We start from the raw sequence: 16337 nt of genomic DNA, 5'->3' as shown, positions 1-16337 counted from the left end.
TACGGTCGTTGCAAACCACTTTTCACCCCACAACGTTTGATACGAACGTATGCTACCGCACAGCTTTGAACAGGTGCTGCTGCGCGGGCATTCTCACCACACTGCCAGCTTGTCAGGATAGGCCATCAGCGGCGCGTGGTATCCTCTGTGATTGTGTACGCGAATCTTGGAGGCCCTAATGCACCTTCGCGTGCCTTCGTGTTTAGATTATAGATGGTGATGGCACCGCCATTTTTTTTCATCCTCGACATCAACGCATGCAATGCGAGGCAGCGATGTTGTACTGTCTTTACACGTGCCTGCCACATCGATGCAAGCCACGTCCTCGCAATCAGACATCCTATGAAAGGTGTACAAGGACCGAAAGAGGAAGGGGACAATCTTGGCGAAGGAGCTAGGCCTCTCACCGTCAACATGCATGACTGTTGGGGACGCACACACCTGCCAACTCTCCAACTTGCACGGCAGACTCTAATTTTGAGCAAACCTCCCGAAAAACAGCCCCCGCATCACTGCGATAAGAAAATACAGTAAAAGCTTGTAAATTCAAACTTGGTTAATTCGAACTTACTGCTAATTCGAACTGACGCCCTGGTCCCGGCACAGCCCTATGTATTTCTATGGGGGAAAACTCCTGATAATTCGAACGCTTCGGTATCTACAATGGTTAATTCGAACTGGGAGCCCTCTGGCTTTCGTCCCTCCTCGCAGAAATCGGCTCTGTGTAAAACAAGTGAAGTGATTGATTTCCATGTATGATTTTATGGTTGTAAATGTCGTCTTTCTGCTGCTACTGCTGTATGGGTGGCATGGCCCAGTCAGGCAATGTTTGCCTTTAGCCGTGTCCCCTTGGACAATTTCGACATTGTTCTACAAATAAACTAAGAAAGAAAGACCTAAAATTTTGATTGCGTTAACTGTATTATGTAAATGAACGTGTTTTGGAGCACAAATATCTTCGTATATTTTGGCATTAAGCTCACTGCTCACGTGAATGCAAGTCGCTGCTTGTTTATGGTGTATCACTGACTGATCAATAAATTCTGTTCGCTGTTTGAGCATGAACTTAATTTACAAAATTACCTGCCACAAATGTGTAGTATCGCCTAATTTGCGGGAACGAGTCCAGAGGTGGCTTCTCTGGGTTCTCTCCGCACGGTGTGGCACGATGTCTGTTCATTCTAGTGCCCGCCCGCTAATTCGAACTCCGCTTAATTCGAACAATTTTATAGTCCCCTTCGAGTTTGAATTAACGAGCTTTTACTGTAACAACAAAGGACAGTGGTTCTAGAATTTTCTGGCCTTCATCTATCGTGTGCAAAGCGCTCTTTAGGTCACTTTCATTGCAGTACTCTGGTGTCATGCGGAAAAGCGTACCAAGGTTAGGAAGCCCTAGCAAAAATGCCAATAGGATTTCCTATTGGTCCAATAGGAAATCGCTATTGGTTCTATAGGACATCTATTGGAGCTGTATTGGTTGTATAAGACTTCTATGGGTACCAATAGACACCAATAGCCACCACCTATTGGTGTCTTATTGGACCAATAGAGGTTGCATTGGTCAAATAGGGGCTGCCTTTTGGTGTCTTATTGGACCAATAGGAGTTGTATTGGTCAAATCGGTGCTGCCTATCGGTGACTTATTGGGCCAATAGGAGTTGTATTGGTCAAATAAGTACTCCTATGGTTTCTTAATGTACTAACAGAAGATGTATAAAACCAACAGGAGTTTTATTGTTCAAACAGCTACCGCCTATGGTAGCTGTTTATAACATCTTATGACTGATTGAGCGCGTCGGACCCGATCCCGATCAAATTTCTTGATCATGATTGGCTATATTATACGCAAGCTGCAGACGGGATCAATTCACTTTTGATAAGTCTGATCCCGATTGAGCTTAATCGTACACCGTGAGACACCGTGTGCAGTTAGCAACTCACGCGACTAAAAGAGTTATATAAAAGGCTGCGTGTCCGACCACGGCGGTACGGTGTCTCCGTACATGCCGTGCGGTAAACGGCACTATAGTAAAACACGCTAAAGAAGAACTTGCGAAGGAATCGACAACACAGACACCACAGAATAATAATAAAGAACTGCCGTGAGATCACAACCGGCATAGAACCAGCCAGGTGACAAACAGAAAAAAAAAGTGAGACGGTGCGCGGCGTAGCGACGCTGCATGTGTGAACATTTTTTTTTTGCAGGCTAAGCCATGTGCTAAGCTTTAAGATAAGCTTTGGATAATATGTAAAGTTTATAACTATTTATGCTAAGCAATATAAGTAGTGCTGTGAAGATACAAGAGAAAGAATTGTGGATCTGCAAACGCGACCGACCGTGCGTTTGGCGCGCCATCCGCGCTCGGCGATACGAAGACAGCCCAGCCTGCGGCCAAGCTAAGCCAAAACGTTGTGTCTGTCGCGGCCCTAGCGCGCGCTTTGTGTGATCTCGATGCTTCACGTAAGCCTGCTTACACGATGTTTGCTTTAGTGTGCTTCGCGACGATACGTGAAGACTGTGTTCAGCGTGCACCAGATGGAGACGTTCTGAGCCATAAATGTCTTGGATTTCGACCGATTTCGACGATTCCGACTCTACAAAGTGGCACCAAGAATAATGGCAAGACGAGCAACAAGGCCCATGTGCTCCGATTGTTTGGTGAGTTGAGTGGGCATGGCATTTACTCCTATTAGTATTATTTGATATCACCTTTCTTTTTGTATCCAAACTTGGGACGAAGCTGAAAGGTCGGGAAAACAAGTCCCTCGTCCTTTGTCTCCGGTATTTGATGACAGCGAGACCAGCGACGCCCGATTGCAAGTCCACACGCTCTCAGAAGTTGAATGATTGAGCGCATATATATTGCAGTTGTTTTGTGTTTGTCAGTATGCACAAAAAAAACGTAGCATAGATTAGAGGTAAAGGACAGGCGCCCTGCTCGTGAGGTAGTTGGAGTCTCGCAAGCCCTTTGTAAGTATTTACAACGTGTGTGTTAAGCCGAAAATGCGTTTATCGCCTCATAGTAAAACGCTCTAGTCGATGCGGTTTGTGTGTTGTAGTGCGCGCCAATCGGCTTATCATACTTGTTCGACATAATGTCACAAGAACCACAGAAGGCCACATGATAATTCATTATACAAAATGTGCATAGCATATGTACTGCACTGGTGCGATTTTTTATTTCATATTTTTTTTTATTTTTACATACTGCAGCCCAATTAGGGCTATCGCAGGAGTGGGTTATTAATGTTGTTGGCTTAATTGCAAAAGCACGTAACATGCAGCACGTGTGTTATATCCAACTCATTGCAGCCTGACTGCTGTGTTGGGCTTGCAACGATATGGAATCTAGGCTGCCTTTACTACTGTCTTACATATTACCGTTGCCTCATCGTGAATCTACCCTAGCTTAATTATTTCATGCCATCTTTAAGTTGAGATTTAGTGGCATGCTCTAGGTATGATAGTCGCACCATCGTGAAAAAGAGCACGTCACAGATAGTAAGTGATTATTGAGTTTGCTGTAATTTAAGGACGAGTTTGCAGTTCATTCTTGGGTACAGCTCAAAAAACACAGGACGCAAGCGTGTAAACGGGATAAGGTGCTGCTTAATTTTAAAAAAAAATTTGCCCCTTTCTTTTCCTTTCTTTCTTGGCGCAAAATTTTGCCGATATACTGTTTTCTTCCACGCAATAAGCCACAGTTGGGTATGTAATATTTCACTCAGTTTTTTGCTATAGTTCAGCTCCTGCAACATTGTGAACATGGCAGTGAATTAAGGTCTAGATAATTTCTCACTGTGCCGCCTACTTTCTATACGTTGCTTCGAAGGTAAACTTTAATTAAACATGTGTTACTGTTTTCTGATTTCATGGCTCTATTTACAGAATCTTTCAGGCACTTCCTCGAGTGCGGATGAGCAGTCCAGAAGAAATTGACACAAGACATAGTTGCCTTGGCAAAATAGTCGCCCGCAAGATCGCCAACATCATCAAGGGCCAGAAGAAGCACTTGTAGTTTTGATTTTGAGAATATATTTGGACATATGCCTCATTCATCCACTGTGATTATCATTGCAGGGGCGCTGCCACAGTGTGGGCCTTCTGCACGACGACAAGACATCCATAAAACACTTGCGCAAGACTAATTCTAATGGGGCTGAGAAGTGGGCAAATACAAAACTAATACAATGGAAGCAGGCAAATACAGAACCAATAGGCCAATATAATTCCAATTGGCTAATAGAGAACCAATACACCAATATAGGTCCAGTAGGCTGATATAGAACCAATAGCCAAATACAGTTCCAATAGACCTATAGAACCAATAGACCAATAGGTGTCAATAACCCAATAGGCTATTGGTTTTTTATTGGGAATTTTTGCTAGGGAGAGGCAATCCCGGGTTGTAACGCATCTGGTTTCGAGCACGCGTAGGGTTGCCGCCTTTTCCAGAAAAAAAAAAAAAAAAAAACCCGGCCCTTCGACGGGGGGGGGGGGGGGGGGCTAACAGGAGATTAAATTAATGTTGAACAATAGACGCTATGCCATATGGCTTTGGCCAGCAGTGCCATTTAATGTAACATTGCTTTCCTTGAGCCAAATAAACTTCATGTACAAACAAAAACAGCACACTGAGTTAACTAACTATTCTAATTGCTGGCATAAAAATAGCCTAGATTGGAATGGTGCTTCGCTTATTGCTCTGAATGTGCTGCACTGAAAAGGAACCGCAATACTTCATCTATAAAACGCTCTGCTTTGCGTCTGAATCCAACAGGACACTGGCATTATAGACACAAACGAATGTTAAAATGTAGACATACACGCGCAATAATACGCTTTATTCCAATGATCGCTGCACTTGAAAAGGGATCTTAAAAAGGTGGTTGACTAATAGTGTAAGAGTTTTGGTGATTGACGATAAATATTTACAGTCGTAGTTGTTGAACTGACACTTATAAAACGTCCCAGAAAATAAATATTTGCGATATTATGACAAAAAAAAAAACGGCCAATGGAGGCCGGTGCGGACCGGCAACCGGTCCGCTATCTAAAAAACTGGCCGGGCCGGTGTAAGACTGGACAGGTGGCAACCCTACGCACGCGCTATATATTTAGGACTCAAAGTATGATCGTTGACATCTGGAAACTTTACTGGCAATCATTCAGAGCTGTTCATGATGTTGCTGTGGCCCCGAGAAACAATAAATGAAAACGTATGCCAGCTTTCTTTTGTCGCATACTGAGTTTCCATGTTTTCTGGCGATACGAATTTCGGATGACAGAAGTATTTTTCGTTACTCCGCGAGATTTGTATCATCGAGGTTTTACTGTATATGAATGTAATGAATTCATATTTACAACAAAAACCGTGCAAATGAGTATGCCACCCTTTTGGTACCCCTGGTTTCGTGGACAAATGGTTCGGATGATCATTGCCATAATTGATGGTTTCACAAGTAACTCATTTGTGTCAGCCATGTTGCCACAGATATACAATTCTGAGAGGTCTCTCATACCATACCACTACACAGTATGATATGCTCTTTCCATATCAAAGCTGACAGCGGAAGAACTGTTTGTGGATAACAGACAAGATTATATCACCTCTTCGAATAGCCTACAAACTACAGGAGTGGTAATTTGCCCCACAGAATGGTTCTTTATCTCATTTCAAAATAGGGGCCACGGTAGCCTCTTTCCATGCCAATGGAATATATTCTGTTGCCCATGGCGTTGAAAACAGGCAAAAGCACCATGTGGGCATTAGGGTAAAGGTGTCTTATCTGATCCCGTAATAATTTTACCAGCTCCCAGAGTCGACCTCTCAAAGGTACCAAATCACCTCTGAACTCTTTTACCCTAAATGAATGATTGCATGGTTAATTTGTACTGCACTTACGATTCAATGGTTTAGTTTCTCTGATATTTTCGTGTTCGATGATCATTGGTCGGCGAAAAAATCGGAGCTCACTTAGACTCACTCAAGAAACATATTTTGCTCTTAGGGCTCACTCAGACTCACTAAACTTTTTCGCAACAGGGTTCACCCGGACTCAAACCCATCAACATATTACTCAGCCGGACTCACTCAGACTCATACTCACGGCTCGAACTGAGACTGAGTGAGTCGACTGATGAGTACGGTAGTGTAAAATTAGCTTTTTTGATTATGGTGTCAATGCTCTTCAACACCAATATCTCCCATAATGGTGCTCTACGTGGCGCCTTTTGATCTCATACCTTCAAATACGAGTTTTCAGTGGTTTAAATTCAGTAAGCACATTTTTATGAAAGACGGGACTCGCATGAGATATTTTTATCTAGAACTTCCAGTGAAAGAGCTTGCAGGGGTATGTTAAAGGGCCCCTAAACCACCCCTGATACTTTTCAAACATTTGAAGTAAACACGCGCATCATGTGCAGAATGCAGTCACGATCAATGATGCCACACGTGGCAGCGCTACAAGCTGGGGGCGCGCCACAATTTCCAAGAAACAATTTCTTCTCTCCGGGCCCTTCCGGTCTGCCTAGTGAAGTGTGTGACGTCAGCGTGTTGAATCTGTGATGTGTTATCCAGGCAATGCTGCGATTGGTGGAACAAGAAGAACCTACGACTTCCGGTTAGTCTGCAAGCAGCTGCCCGCGCTCCTTGCTGTTCTTCGTCGTGTTGCCCGCATGTGCGCGCTTGCGAATCGGCAACTGCGGCCCGTAACACAACTGCCAAACCGCTAGCGCACCAGTACAGTCACGCCTCGCTCTCTGATAAGCTGGGCGGACTGAATCCGACAGTGTTTTGCAATGGCTTTCACACATCAGTGCTTGGCTGCAAAAGCGCCGACTGGAAAAACAAAAAGACACAACACGTGTTGCCGTATGGGTCCATCATGTTGGCGATCCTTTCAAGACGTGCACGCAACACAGGGTCCATACCGGCACAATTCATACGAGCACGGGCCGGCACGGCAACAACAACGATTAGCCGAGAAGCACGAAGTCCACGGAGTTGCAGCAACCGGAAATGCCCGCTGTTTTGAAGAGCGCGTCAGCGATGACGGTATGTCACGTAAGATTGGGAGGGGCACGCGGCTTTGGGAGAAGAGACCAGCAGATGAGTCGAGGGTAGCGAAGGAAAGAGTGAAACGAGCAATGTCAGCATTTCGATCATCAAACATGTGTAACTCCACTATTACGTAACCGTTTCGAAAAATTCTCACGGCTACGTGTTCGTTATAGACTCGTGAACAGCTGTCACACCCCAACTAAATTTCAACCTCTGGGTGGTTTAGGGGCCCCTTTAAGGCACCTCCCCCCCCCCCACTACCTCACACCTCTGATGAATAAATACTCAGGTGGCGTACGAACGCTAATGCGTTGAAATATGTGTGCATAGTTGATGCGGAACAAACGAGCGCTATGGAACGGGGACATAGACAAGAGGCACACAGGACAGGCGCTCAACTTTCCACTGAAGTTTATTGAGCAAACATGAAAAATTTATACCAGCAACCAGCAAGAACGATAACATTTGTCACTCATCCACCCGATAACAAAAGTGCCGAGAGCTCTCCAAAAAGCCAATTCATGGCCACGCACCAACGCTGAATCAGCTTCTTACCGCTCAAATGCGGCAGAAAACGTCCAAGATTAAGGACCATGAAACACTTGCGTTAAAAAAATAAGTTTGTCAATCATAAGTTTGTCAATCAATCATTCATCAATCAATCATCAATCAATCAATCAATCATAAGTTTGACAATCAAGAATAACGCAGGTGGCCACCTTTCGGAGCATTGTAAAAGGTGTGGTTGCATTCCGGAGTTTGCACGCACTGCCTTTCTCAAGCGTTCACATGACAGAACAGAAAGGGAAATTGTAGAAGCATACCATATCCACAAGTCCGGTGATAAGTGTATCAGTGTACCTTCTATCACACTCTGTGACAAGGAAGTCACCTTCCTAGAAGGTTATCTGTAAGCTTCCTTTCCTTGGCGTACCTGTTTTGTTGCTGTTGCCCTTGTTACTAGAGCTAAGCGGGTTATTTTTCATTGTTAAATTTTTTTAATTACTTCGTTTTCCACTGTTGTTCTGACGCAGCTCCTTGTTGTTTAAGTATCGTTAAGGACCTATTGTCGGTTTTCTTATCGTTTTTGACGCGACTCTTATGTGTTCAAGTTTTGTTTTTGATTTTTTATGCTGTTGTCAAAAACTGTTTCTTTTACTTACACGGCTCTTGGGTAAGAACTTTTTTGAGTTCCGTTCACCATATGCGCAGTGTCTATAGCCAACAAAAAATGTTTTTCCTGAATGAGTAGTTTGTTTCCACCTTTTAGGAAGGTTCGTTGACGGCCTGTTTAGTCTAGATGGCGCTAGCTTCCTTATGGGTTTCGATGTTAAGCCCTGGTGAGTGCGCATGCGTCTTTGGAGGTTTATTTTTTGAACTCAAGTGTTTCATGGTCCTTAATCTTGGACGTTTTCTGCCGCATTTGAGCGGTAGGAAGCTGATTCAGCGTTGGTGCGCGGCCATGAAGTGGCTTTTTGGAGAGGTCTCGGCACTTTTGTTATCGGGTGGATGAGTGACAAATGTTATCGTTCTTGCTGGTTGCTGGTATAAATTTTTCATGTTTGCTCAATAAACCTTAGTTGAAAGTTGAGCGCCTGTCCTTGTGTGCCTCTTGTCTATGTCCCCGTTCCATAGCGCTCGTTTGTTCCGCATCAAGTATGAACCAACTTGCCCAAACACAAGTTTTGCTAAGCCAAATGTGTGCATAGACTTGAGTATAAACATGAGCTGATATAAGGATGATAATAATGCTGAAGATGAATAGCTAAGACCAAAGGTCGGCAAAAAAAGTAGTGCTCACTCAGACTCATTAAAGGGATATACTTTGCGCTTGGGGCTCACTCGGACTCAGACTCATCAATATTTTTTCCTCAACCACACTCACTTGGACTCAAACTCACTAAAATTTTTCGCAACTGAACTCACTCGGACTCAAATTCACCAAACTATTACTCACCCGGACTCACTCAGACTCACGGCCCGATCCGAGTCTGAGTGAGTGCGAGTGAGTCGACTTATGAGTTTGCCGACCATGTTGATGATACATATATGGTGTTTAATGGCGCAAGGGCCAGTCGTGAAAAAGAACACCAAGACTAGTGTAATTTGAAAGCAATGGTGTGATCAATGTCAATGGGTATGTGTATATAATACAATCATGACAATGACATAAAAGGTGTGCAATGATTACAAAAATGCACTATGCAGGAAGTGTATCCCTGTGCCATAGGACATGCTAAAAAACCCCCTTGTCTTAACCATAACTAATCAATTGTGTCTGGAATTTCTACGCAAGCACGTCATCTACGTATGTCTTGTAGCTTAGGCAGTGTTTCAAATCGCTTGTGAGATGGAGTATAAAAGCCCAGCTCAAACTAAAGTTGGTTCAAGGGTAGTTTGAGTTGGCTCAAGGGTAGTTTGTGTTCCATGTACAGTCATGCAATAATATACAATGAAGTACAGTTGCTACACCACTTCACCACGTCACAGCATCGTTGTGGTCTTTATGAAAATTAACACGTGGTCAGAGAAAATTTTAATGTTTAGGTTTGAAGTGGGTTTCCAGTACATACAATAATCATTGTGCTTTCATTTCAACCATCTCATGACCCTTTCTGGGTGGTTGTCAGACCCTGTTGTTTGGGCTGTTATACTACAGTATAACCTCGTTACAACAGATCTCTTTACAACAGACATTCGGATATTACATACCAATTTGCGGCGTTACGCCGACCTCCGTATTAGTTCCATTGATTGAGCTTCGTTTACAACAGATTCTGGAACAACGGACATTCGGATATAATTGACTAAAATTTCACGCCAGCAAGGTGGTCAGGACTCCTTTAGAACGGACTTTTCTACCACGGTCATTAACTTCCGACTTCAAACATCGCTTAGCATACTTTCGGGACGGGAGCAGCGCACCGCGGATATCGACGTACCGATTTAAGAACGAAGGCCGCCGATCCCCGGTCTGTCAATGATCAGCTATGCCTAGCTGTAGCGACAAAAAAAAAAAAAAAAAAAAAAAAAAAAAAAAAAAAAGAAACCGGCGCGCAGCGTGCTTGGTGTTGCGTTTGGGACGCTGACACGCGAAATTGCGAGTCGCTACCACCGCTTCTCCGCGCGGTCGCTGCGCGGCGAGCTTGGGCGGGGGGTCCGCTGCCGATGCGCAAAATGCCCATCCGCGGTTCTGAGGAGCCAGCGGGCAATGCGATTCGTTGCTTGAGACGAAGGACATTACGGCTTCTTCGCTTTCGCATGTCCGCTAGCGCGATGTTCTTGCCCGCAAAGTTCGGATTTGGCTCGTACATCGGCACCGTGAACGGAGTTAGGCCTAACCACGACATCTAGAAGAAAGCTCGGTTGCGATGTGCGTGGCCGCGGTGCCCGATGTTTCAAAGTACGTCATGCTCGATTGCGAGTACAAGGAGTTGTCCCGCGGTGGTCTTCGTCATAAGCTTCGAAGTGCTGATAAGAAGAACCTCGAACAGCGAGTCCAACGAGTCAACGCTATTAGTCGCACGTCTGCAATGTTCGCTGCCCAACTAAAGCATTCCAAATTATCGTCGACCCGTAAACACAGAACGAGTGCGAACGCGTCACTAAGTAGCGCAATTTTCGACAGCCACGACCTCGCGACACACAAGCAGCAGACGACGATCCCGAAGCGAGCATTAACACGTTTTGGCTGCTTCTGCGGTAATATCGCAGAAGCAGCCAAAACGTGTTTTTCGTACGCTTGTTATACTGAATGGAGGAGCCAGCTGAAACGGAGAACTTGAACACGGAGAAATGCTCTTTACGACGAGCCCAAAATGGTGGCGCCCAGTTGCGCCGTTGCCGAGCTATAATTTTGAAAAACGCTTTTTTTTATATTTCCGCAATTTTCGCCAAGTCGGCAGGCGCAAAACAAATTTTTTATAGCACTTCTACGTAGTTTTCATTGAAGACATTTTGGAATCAGATTGAAATGGGCTACAGAAACTGAAAATGCGATTTTCCAAAAATCGCATTTTTTTTGGTCCCCCGTTAAAAATAAGGCCATGTTTGTGACTCGTAATTCTCTCCGGTTATAACAGACCCATTCAGTGTTTACATGAATGTCTGTTGTAACAGTAGTTGGATTTTACATACTCCCTTCACAACAGACCAAAATCCTCTTCACTATGAAGGTCTGTTGTAATGAGGTTATACTGTAGTGCATTTGACCGTGGTCATGCAAGTAGGCATTTTTTGCATTGAACTCCAGTTTTCCTTTCCCATAAGCATAAATTCCATACTAAGAAGGCACCATACCAAAACAATAAATGAGATATGAACAACAGTACCCACTATCTCATTGGGTACCAATAAGAAATTGAGAAAACATCCCAGCGTACCAGAGTGGACTTAGAGGTATGCCTGTGTAAATCAACATCTTATTTTTATCAGCAGTGAGACTTACTGCAGCCCCCAAATAGAGGTCATTAGTGCTTACAGACTGCAATAATATTTAGATGTGCAGCAACCAATGGATTACACGGAGAGTTTATCTGGATCCCTACTGCGAAGCTTACCACTAAACAGCAGTAACTCAAGGGCAGTAAATACAAAATACGCATGCTTACAGAAGTCACGGGCCTCAAGTATTCCATGGTGGCTCGTACAGCCTGGGGTGGCAAGTCAAAGAAGTCATTCCTGAAATCAGTAAACAAACTTCATGTAAGCAAAAAACAACCCAACTTCAAATCACACAACAAAACCAAATGGATTTTTACATTGCATAAGTGCAAGATGATTTTAGGTTGTAAATATTCATACAGTGCAACTCTTTAGACCCCCCAACCAACTGATATAAAACTAGCCCATAATTATCACACATTATGATAGTGTGTTAAACATTATTTCTAATAATGAGTTGCAGGACTTGTCTAATTACCATAATTAAATGCATTTCTTTCATAAACCAGCACTGACAACAAATTTCAAAATCATGTATGATTAATTGCAAAATGTTGCCTTCATTATGGTCTTTAATTAAAGCAAGCACAAACAGCTATCATACTTCAAGCAACATACAAGATCCTAACAGATATGACACATTAAGTGGCCACTAAAGAACTTCTCAATGTTTTGCCGACTCTACAAATATTGTCAAGATCATAGATTAGGATATCTGTGCAGAGCAACATGAGAGACTGCATTTCCATTATAGCATTTCCATGTAGGGCTGGTCATCTGCTCATGCCTGGAGAGACACACTATACCATCCAGTGACCGATCCCATACCTTGCGTGCCTGCACCCAACTAGTTCCTAAGTTCCAACAGGATGTGGCATAGAACAGAATGCACTACATTCTAACTCATGCAGACTGTGTAATATCTGCAGCAATGCCAGCACCAGTGAAGGCCCGTCTTTATTGCCAGTCCACTACCACACTCAAAGCATTCGAGCCTATTGTTGCTCACGAAGCTACTTTGCGGTAGGAAATCGTGACTAATAAATAAGGTTACACTGAAGGCCTGGCCTGAATAGGAGTCGTGATGAGAGGACATTTCATCTCGCAGAAAGTCAACACATACTAAGCAAATTACCTGGCCATGTGCGTTTTCTCTTTGCACCCATGGCAGTGAGAAAACAAGTTGGATTAATTGAAGCATGACGTAATTACAGATACAATTATATAAACTCACGTGCTGAAGATTCCCAAAATCCCAGTTAGCTTCATCCATTGCTAGTACTCTCAGTAGACCGCCATTCAGTGCGAAGCATGAAGTGAAGGGGATAAAGCAACCGGTCTTGGGTAGGTGAAGGCCATTAGGCGGACATTCCCCCCCCCCCCTTTCAAGTATCCAGTCTTGGACTCCCTTTTTTAGACAAGGTCATGGTGAAGAGGGACCAATGAAAAGAACACTGCAACTCGGAACACATCAGGCTCGCGAAGAATTTCTTTCCTGGCTAGTCTCGCCTGCAGTATATTGCGTGTTTCAACCAAGAATTTTAAAAGAAACGGTTAACCACAACTGAATGAAACCAACATATGGTTTGCCATCATGTGACACTCGTTTGGGTATTTTTTATATTGCACTTAATTAGTTAATTAACTGAGAACAATTATGCAAAGCTTTTCATATCTGCTTTAGGGCCAAGTGCACTTCATTAAGTTGTAAAAGGCATTCCAAAAAAGACTGAACCAACTTTTTGTGGCAACGTACATGCTGCATGGTGATTTTTTTCCGGCGTTTGAAGAAAGCCCATGAAATATGACATAAAACCATGCGACTGCACTTATGCGCTACAGTATTGCAGCGCTCTCAACTGTGTTTCAAGCGAAAGAACCATGCGTGCGGACAGTCAATTTATCGCTTATGAGGGACAACGGTGCTTCCTTGCCGTATGCCACCATCAAGAATGCTGACAAAACGTAAAGCTGATGCCTAGAGCCACGGCTGCTCATTTTGCCACGGTCTACGTGCACTGTTTTTTCACCCAAAGCAGGCTGTCCATGAGAATAGTGCCCTTTTTTCAAACACACGAGGGTTCCCGCATATGTGTACGGCACTAATGGGCAGTGTGGCAGCAGTGATCAGCGGCATCCACGGAACTGAAGAGAACTACGAGTATGCATAAAGAAGGTGAAGCAGCACTAGCCAACTGCAGGTGCTTGTGCAAGAACATCTCATGCAGCTTTTGACCCTGCAGCAGGTGAAGGTGTAGAACGATGTGAATGCTCTCAGTCATTTGTACGACCACACTGAGAAAAATATCTACGGACTGAAGATTCTGGGTATACAACCGGATAGGTATATTGATATGTGCGGCACTGTTTTGTGTGCTGCCCAAAGACTGGGCTGTTGAGTACCACAAGGTTCATCATCATCATCATCATCATCAGCCTGTCTACGCCCACTGCAGGGCAAAGGCCTCTCCCATGTTCCGCCAATCAACCCGGTCCTGTGCTTTCTGCTGCCACGTAATACCTGCAAACTTCTTAATCTCATCTACCCACCTAATTTTCTGTCTCCCCCTCACGCGTTTGCCATCTCTTGGAATCCAGTCAGTTACCCTTAATGACCACCGGTTATCCTGCCGACGTGCTACGTGCCCGGCCCATATCCATTTCTTCTTCTTGATTTCAACTATGATGTCCTTAACCCCCGTTTGTTCCCTGACCCACTCTGCTCTCTTCCTGTCTCTTAAGGTTACACCTATCATTTTCCTTTCCATCGCTCGCTGCGTCGTCCTCAATTTAAGCTGAACCCTCTTTGTAAGTCTCCAGGTTTCTGCTCCACAAGGTTCACACTGAAGTAAATAATGTGCTCAACAGCTCGACTCTTGATGCCATTCATAGGCTACATCATCTGGAAATGCCAGAGGAAGGGTTCATGGAACCAGCGTGAAAGCTCCACACCAACGTTCAACAACTCGCCTACCGAAACATAAGCCTCCCAACTACATCAAAGGGAAACACTCAACTTCTAGCCTCAAGGTAGGTGCCAGATATGCCAAAGAAAGGTGTCTCCCTTGCAAATGTGAAACACATGATGTGAACGAGGGACAGATAGCAATTCTGATAAGGGAAAGTTGTAGGGCATCAGAATTTACAGCATACCCATTTTTTCGAAATAAAAACAAATCCCGCATAATTTGAGATGTTCATGATTGAATTCCGAAGCCTTGATCTAGGCCACACTGAAAGCGAGTGCACTCTCTTTCAATGTGGCCAATTCTGTCACTTCTTCGTCCTGTGATGAAGTGACAGAATTTCAATGAATGTGCATCACAGCAGAATCAGGTAATGAAATACTGCAAGTCATCTAAAATACACAAGTAGACCGCTTATTTTTTTTTTGTGATGCGGGGTGCAATATATACAAGTAAACTGCTTATCCTCTACATGTGATGTATGGTGCTTATCTGCTTCTTTCTTAAACTATAACTACGTGCAAAGCACTCTTTCATTTGTTGCACTGCCTGCAAGAAGAAATTGTGGTTATCTTGTAAGGTTTTGTTAGGAAAGTCCTGTTCAATGAAAAATTTTGAATTTTTCGGAAATAGTGTCTATTAGACAGCAGTGTGCTTTGTACATCTCATAATTTTGGTTACATTTTTTTTGGTAGACAGAAGCATGTCTTTACAAGCTCTGTTAAGTTTTGTCCCACAGTCTTGAATATGGCAATTTATGTCCTCATTTTAACATACTTCTTGTAATAAAACTTTTCTGTGTGAAAAGTGTGTTCATTGTGCGTTTCATTTATGTGTTACAAAAAATATTAGGTGCACTAGTTCCTTCCAAAAAAAAAAAAAAACTGGCTTAACCTACAAAAAACACCGATTTTCCTCGGGGTAGGGAAAGAGTTACAAAAAATCTCAAGGCTTGTGAGCACCCCAAAAAATTCGCGGAATTGCAGGCATACAGGTTTACTGGATTTGAAAGTGCCTCTGTAATTTGAGAACTTACCTCAGAAATCGCAGTTCTGTTTTCTTGAGAAATGTAAGTGTTCCATAGTCAATAAAAAGCACCTGCATGAAGAGCACATCATTGCCCTGAGAACCTGAGGGCATTTTGTACAAGCTCACAATGATGTTGGCATGCAACAAACACACAAATCAATCCTCAATCGTATTACTCTTAATTAAAGGCTTTAGTGAATGTTAACACATGCAAAAAACCCTTTCTACAGGCGATCTACCAGAGAGCTTACTATGAGTGAGGAATGGAATGGGTGGTCGAAATGAATGGAAGCTATCTAACACAGAAAGGTAAATCTTGGTATCTTGGTGACCATGCTGCACAGAATCAGCAAAAGCTTTGAAAAACTGAGAGAAAACTTCGTGCTCATTATACAGCCAAACCCGGATATATAGAATTTTGACAGGACCATAAACTACTTCAATATTCGAAATTGTGCCAATGTAAGCTCCAAATAAAACCTGTGCAAGTCTCTTGCATCCGCCTAAAACTGCAACAACTGGGAGCTTACCGATCGTCATATCCAAAAGCAGCAAAGTCAACAAGCACACCACAGTGATCAATACTTTATTCAGCGTCCAGCCAGAAAATTCATTCCGCTCCTCTCTATTTTGTCAAGGTTGTCCACGTGTGAAAGACTAGTGCCCTCAATTTCGGCTTAACAGCCACGACAGCAGCACAGCCTGAATTTTTTTTTAACCGAACACGCTGGGAGGCTGCACTGCTCAGCATAGCTTCGCCCTCGAGGACCAACTCTGGGCCATCCAGCGGGCCGAGGCAGCCACCAGAGCTCAAGGGCTCGTGGCCAAC

The 16337-nt window shown here is 43.7% G+C and overlaps 1 protein-coding gene across 2 annotated transcripts in view; it reads right to left on the bottom strand.

Moving 5' to 3' along the window:
• The window catches only part of LOC119396069 (uncharacterized), a 189906-nt gene that overhangs the window by 117919 nt on the left and 55650 nt on the right, over window positions 1–16337 (bottom strand). For both annotated transcript variants that reach the window (XM_037663142.2, XM_037663152.2), the window contains exons 9-10: window positions 15516–15577; window positions 11681–11750 (exon numbers count right to left, since the gene is read on the bottom strand). In XM_037663142.2, coding sequence (XP_037519070.1) covers window positions 11681–11750; window positions 15516–15577 — 132 coding nt within the window. The remainder of the gene's footprint in view (window positions 1–11680; window positions 11751–15515; window positions 15578–16337) is intronic.

The sequence above is a fragment of the Rhipicephalus sanguineus genome, chromosome 1 (assembly GCF_013339695.2).
Source record: "Rhipicephalus sanguineus isolate Rsan-2018 chromosome 1, BIME_Rsan_1.4, whole genome shotgun sequence".
Taxonomy (NCBI): domain Eukaryota; kingdom Metazoa; phylum Arthropoda; class Arachnida; order Ixodida; family Ixodidae; genus Rhipicephalus; species Rhipicephalus sanguineus.
Note: the sequence above shows the minus strand (reverse complement) of the source record. Positions and strands in the feature narration are given on the sequence as shown.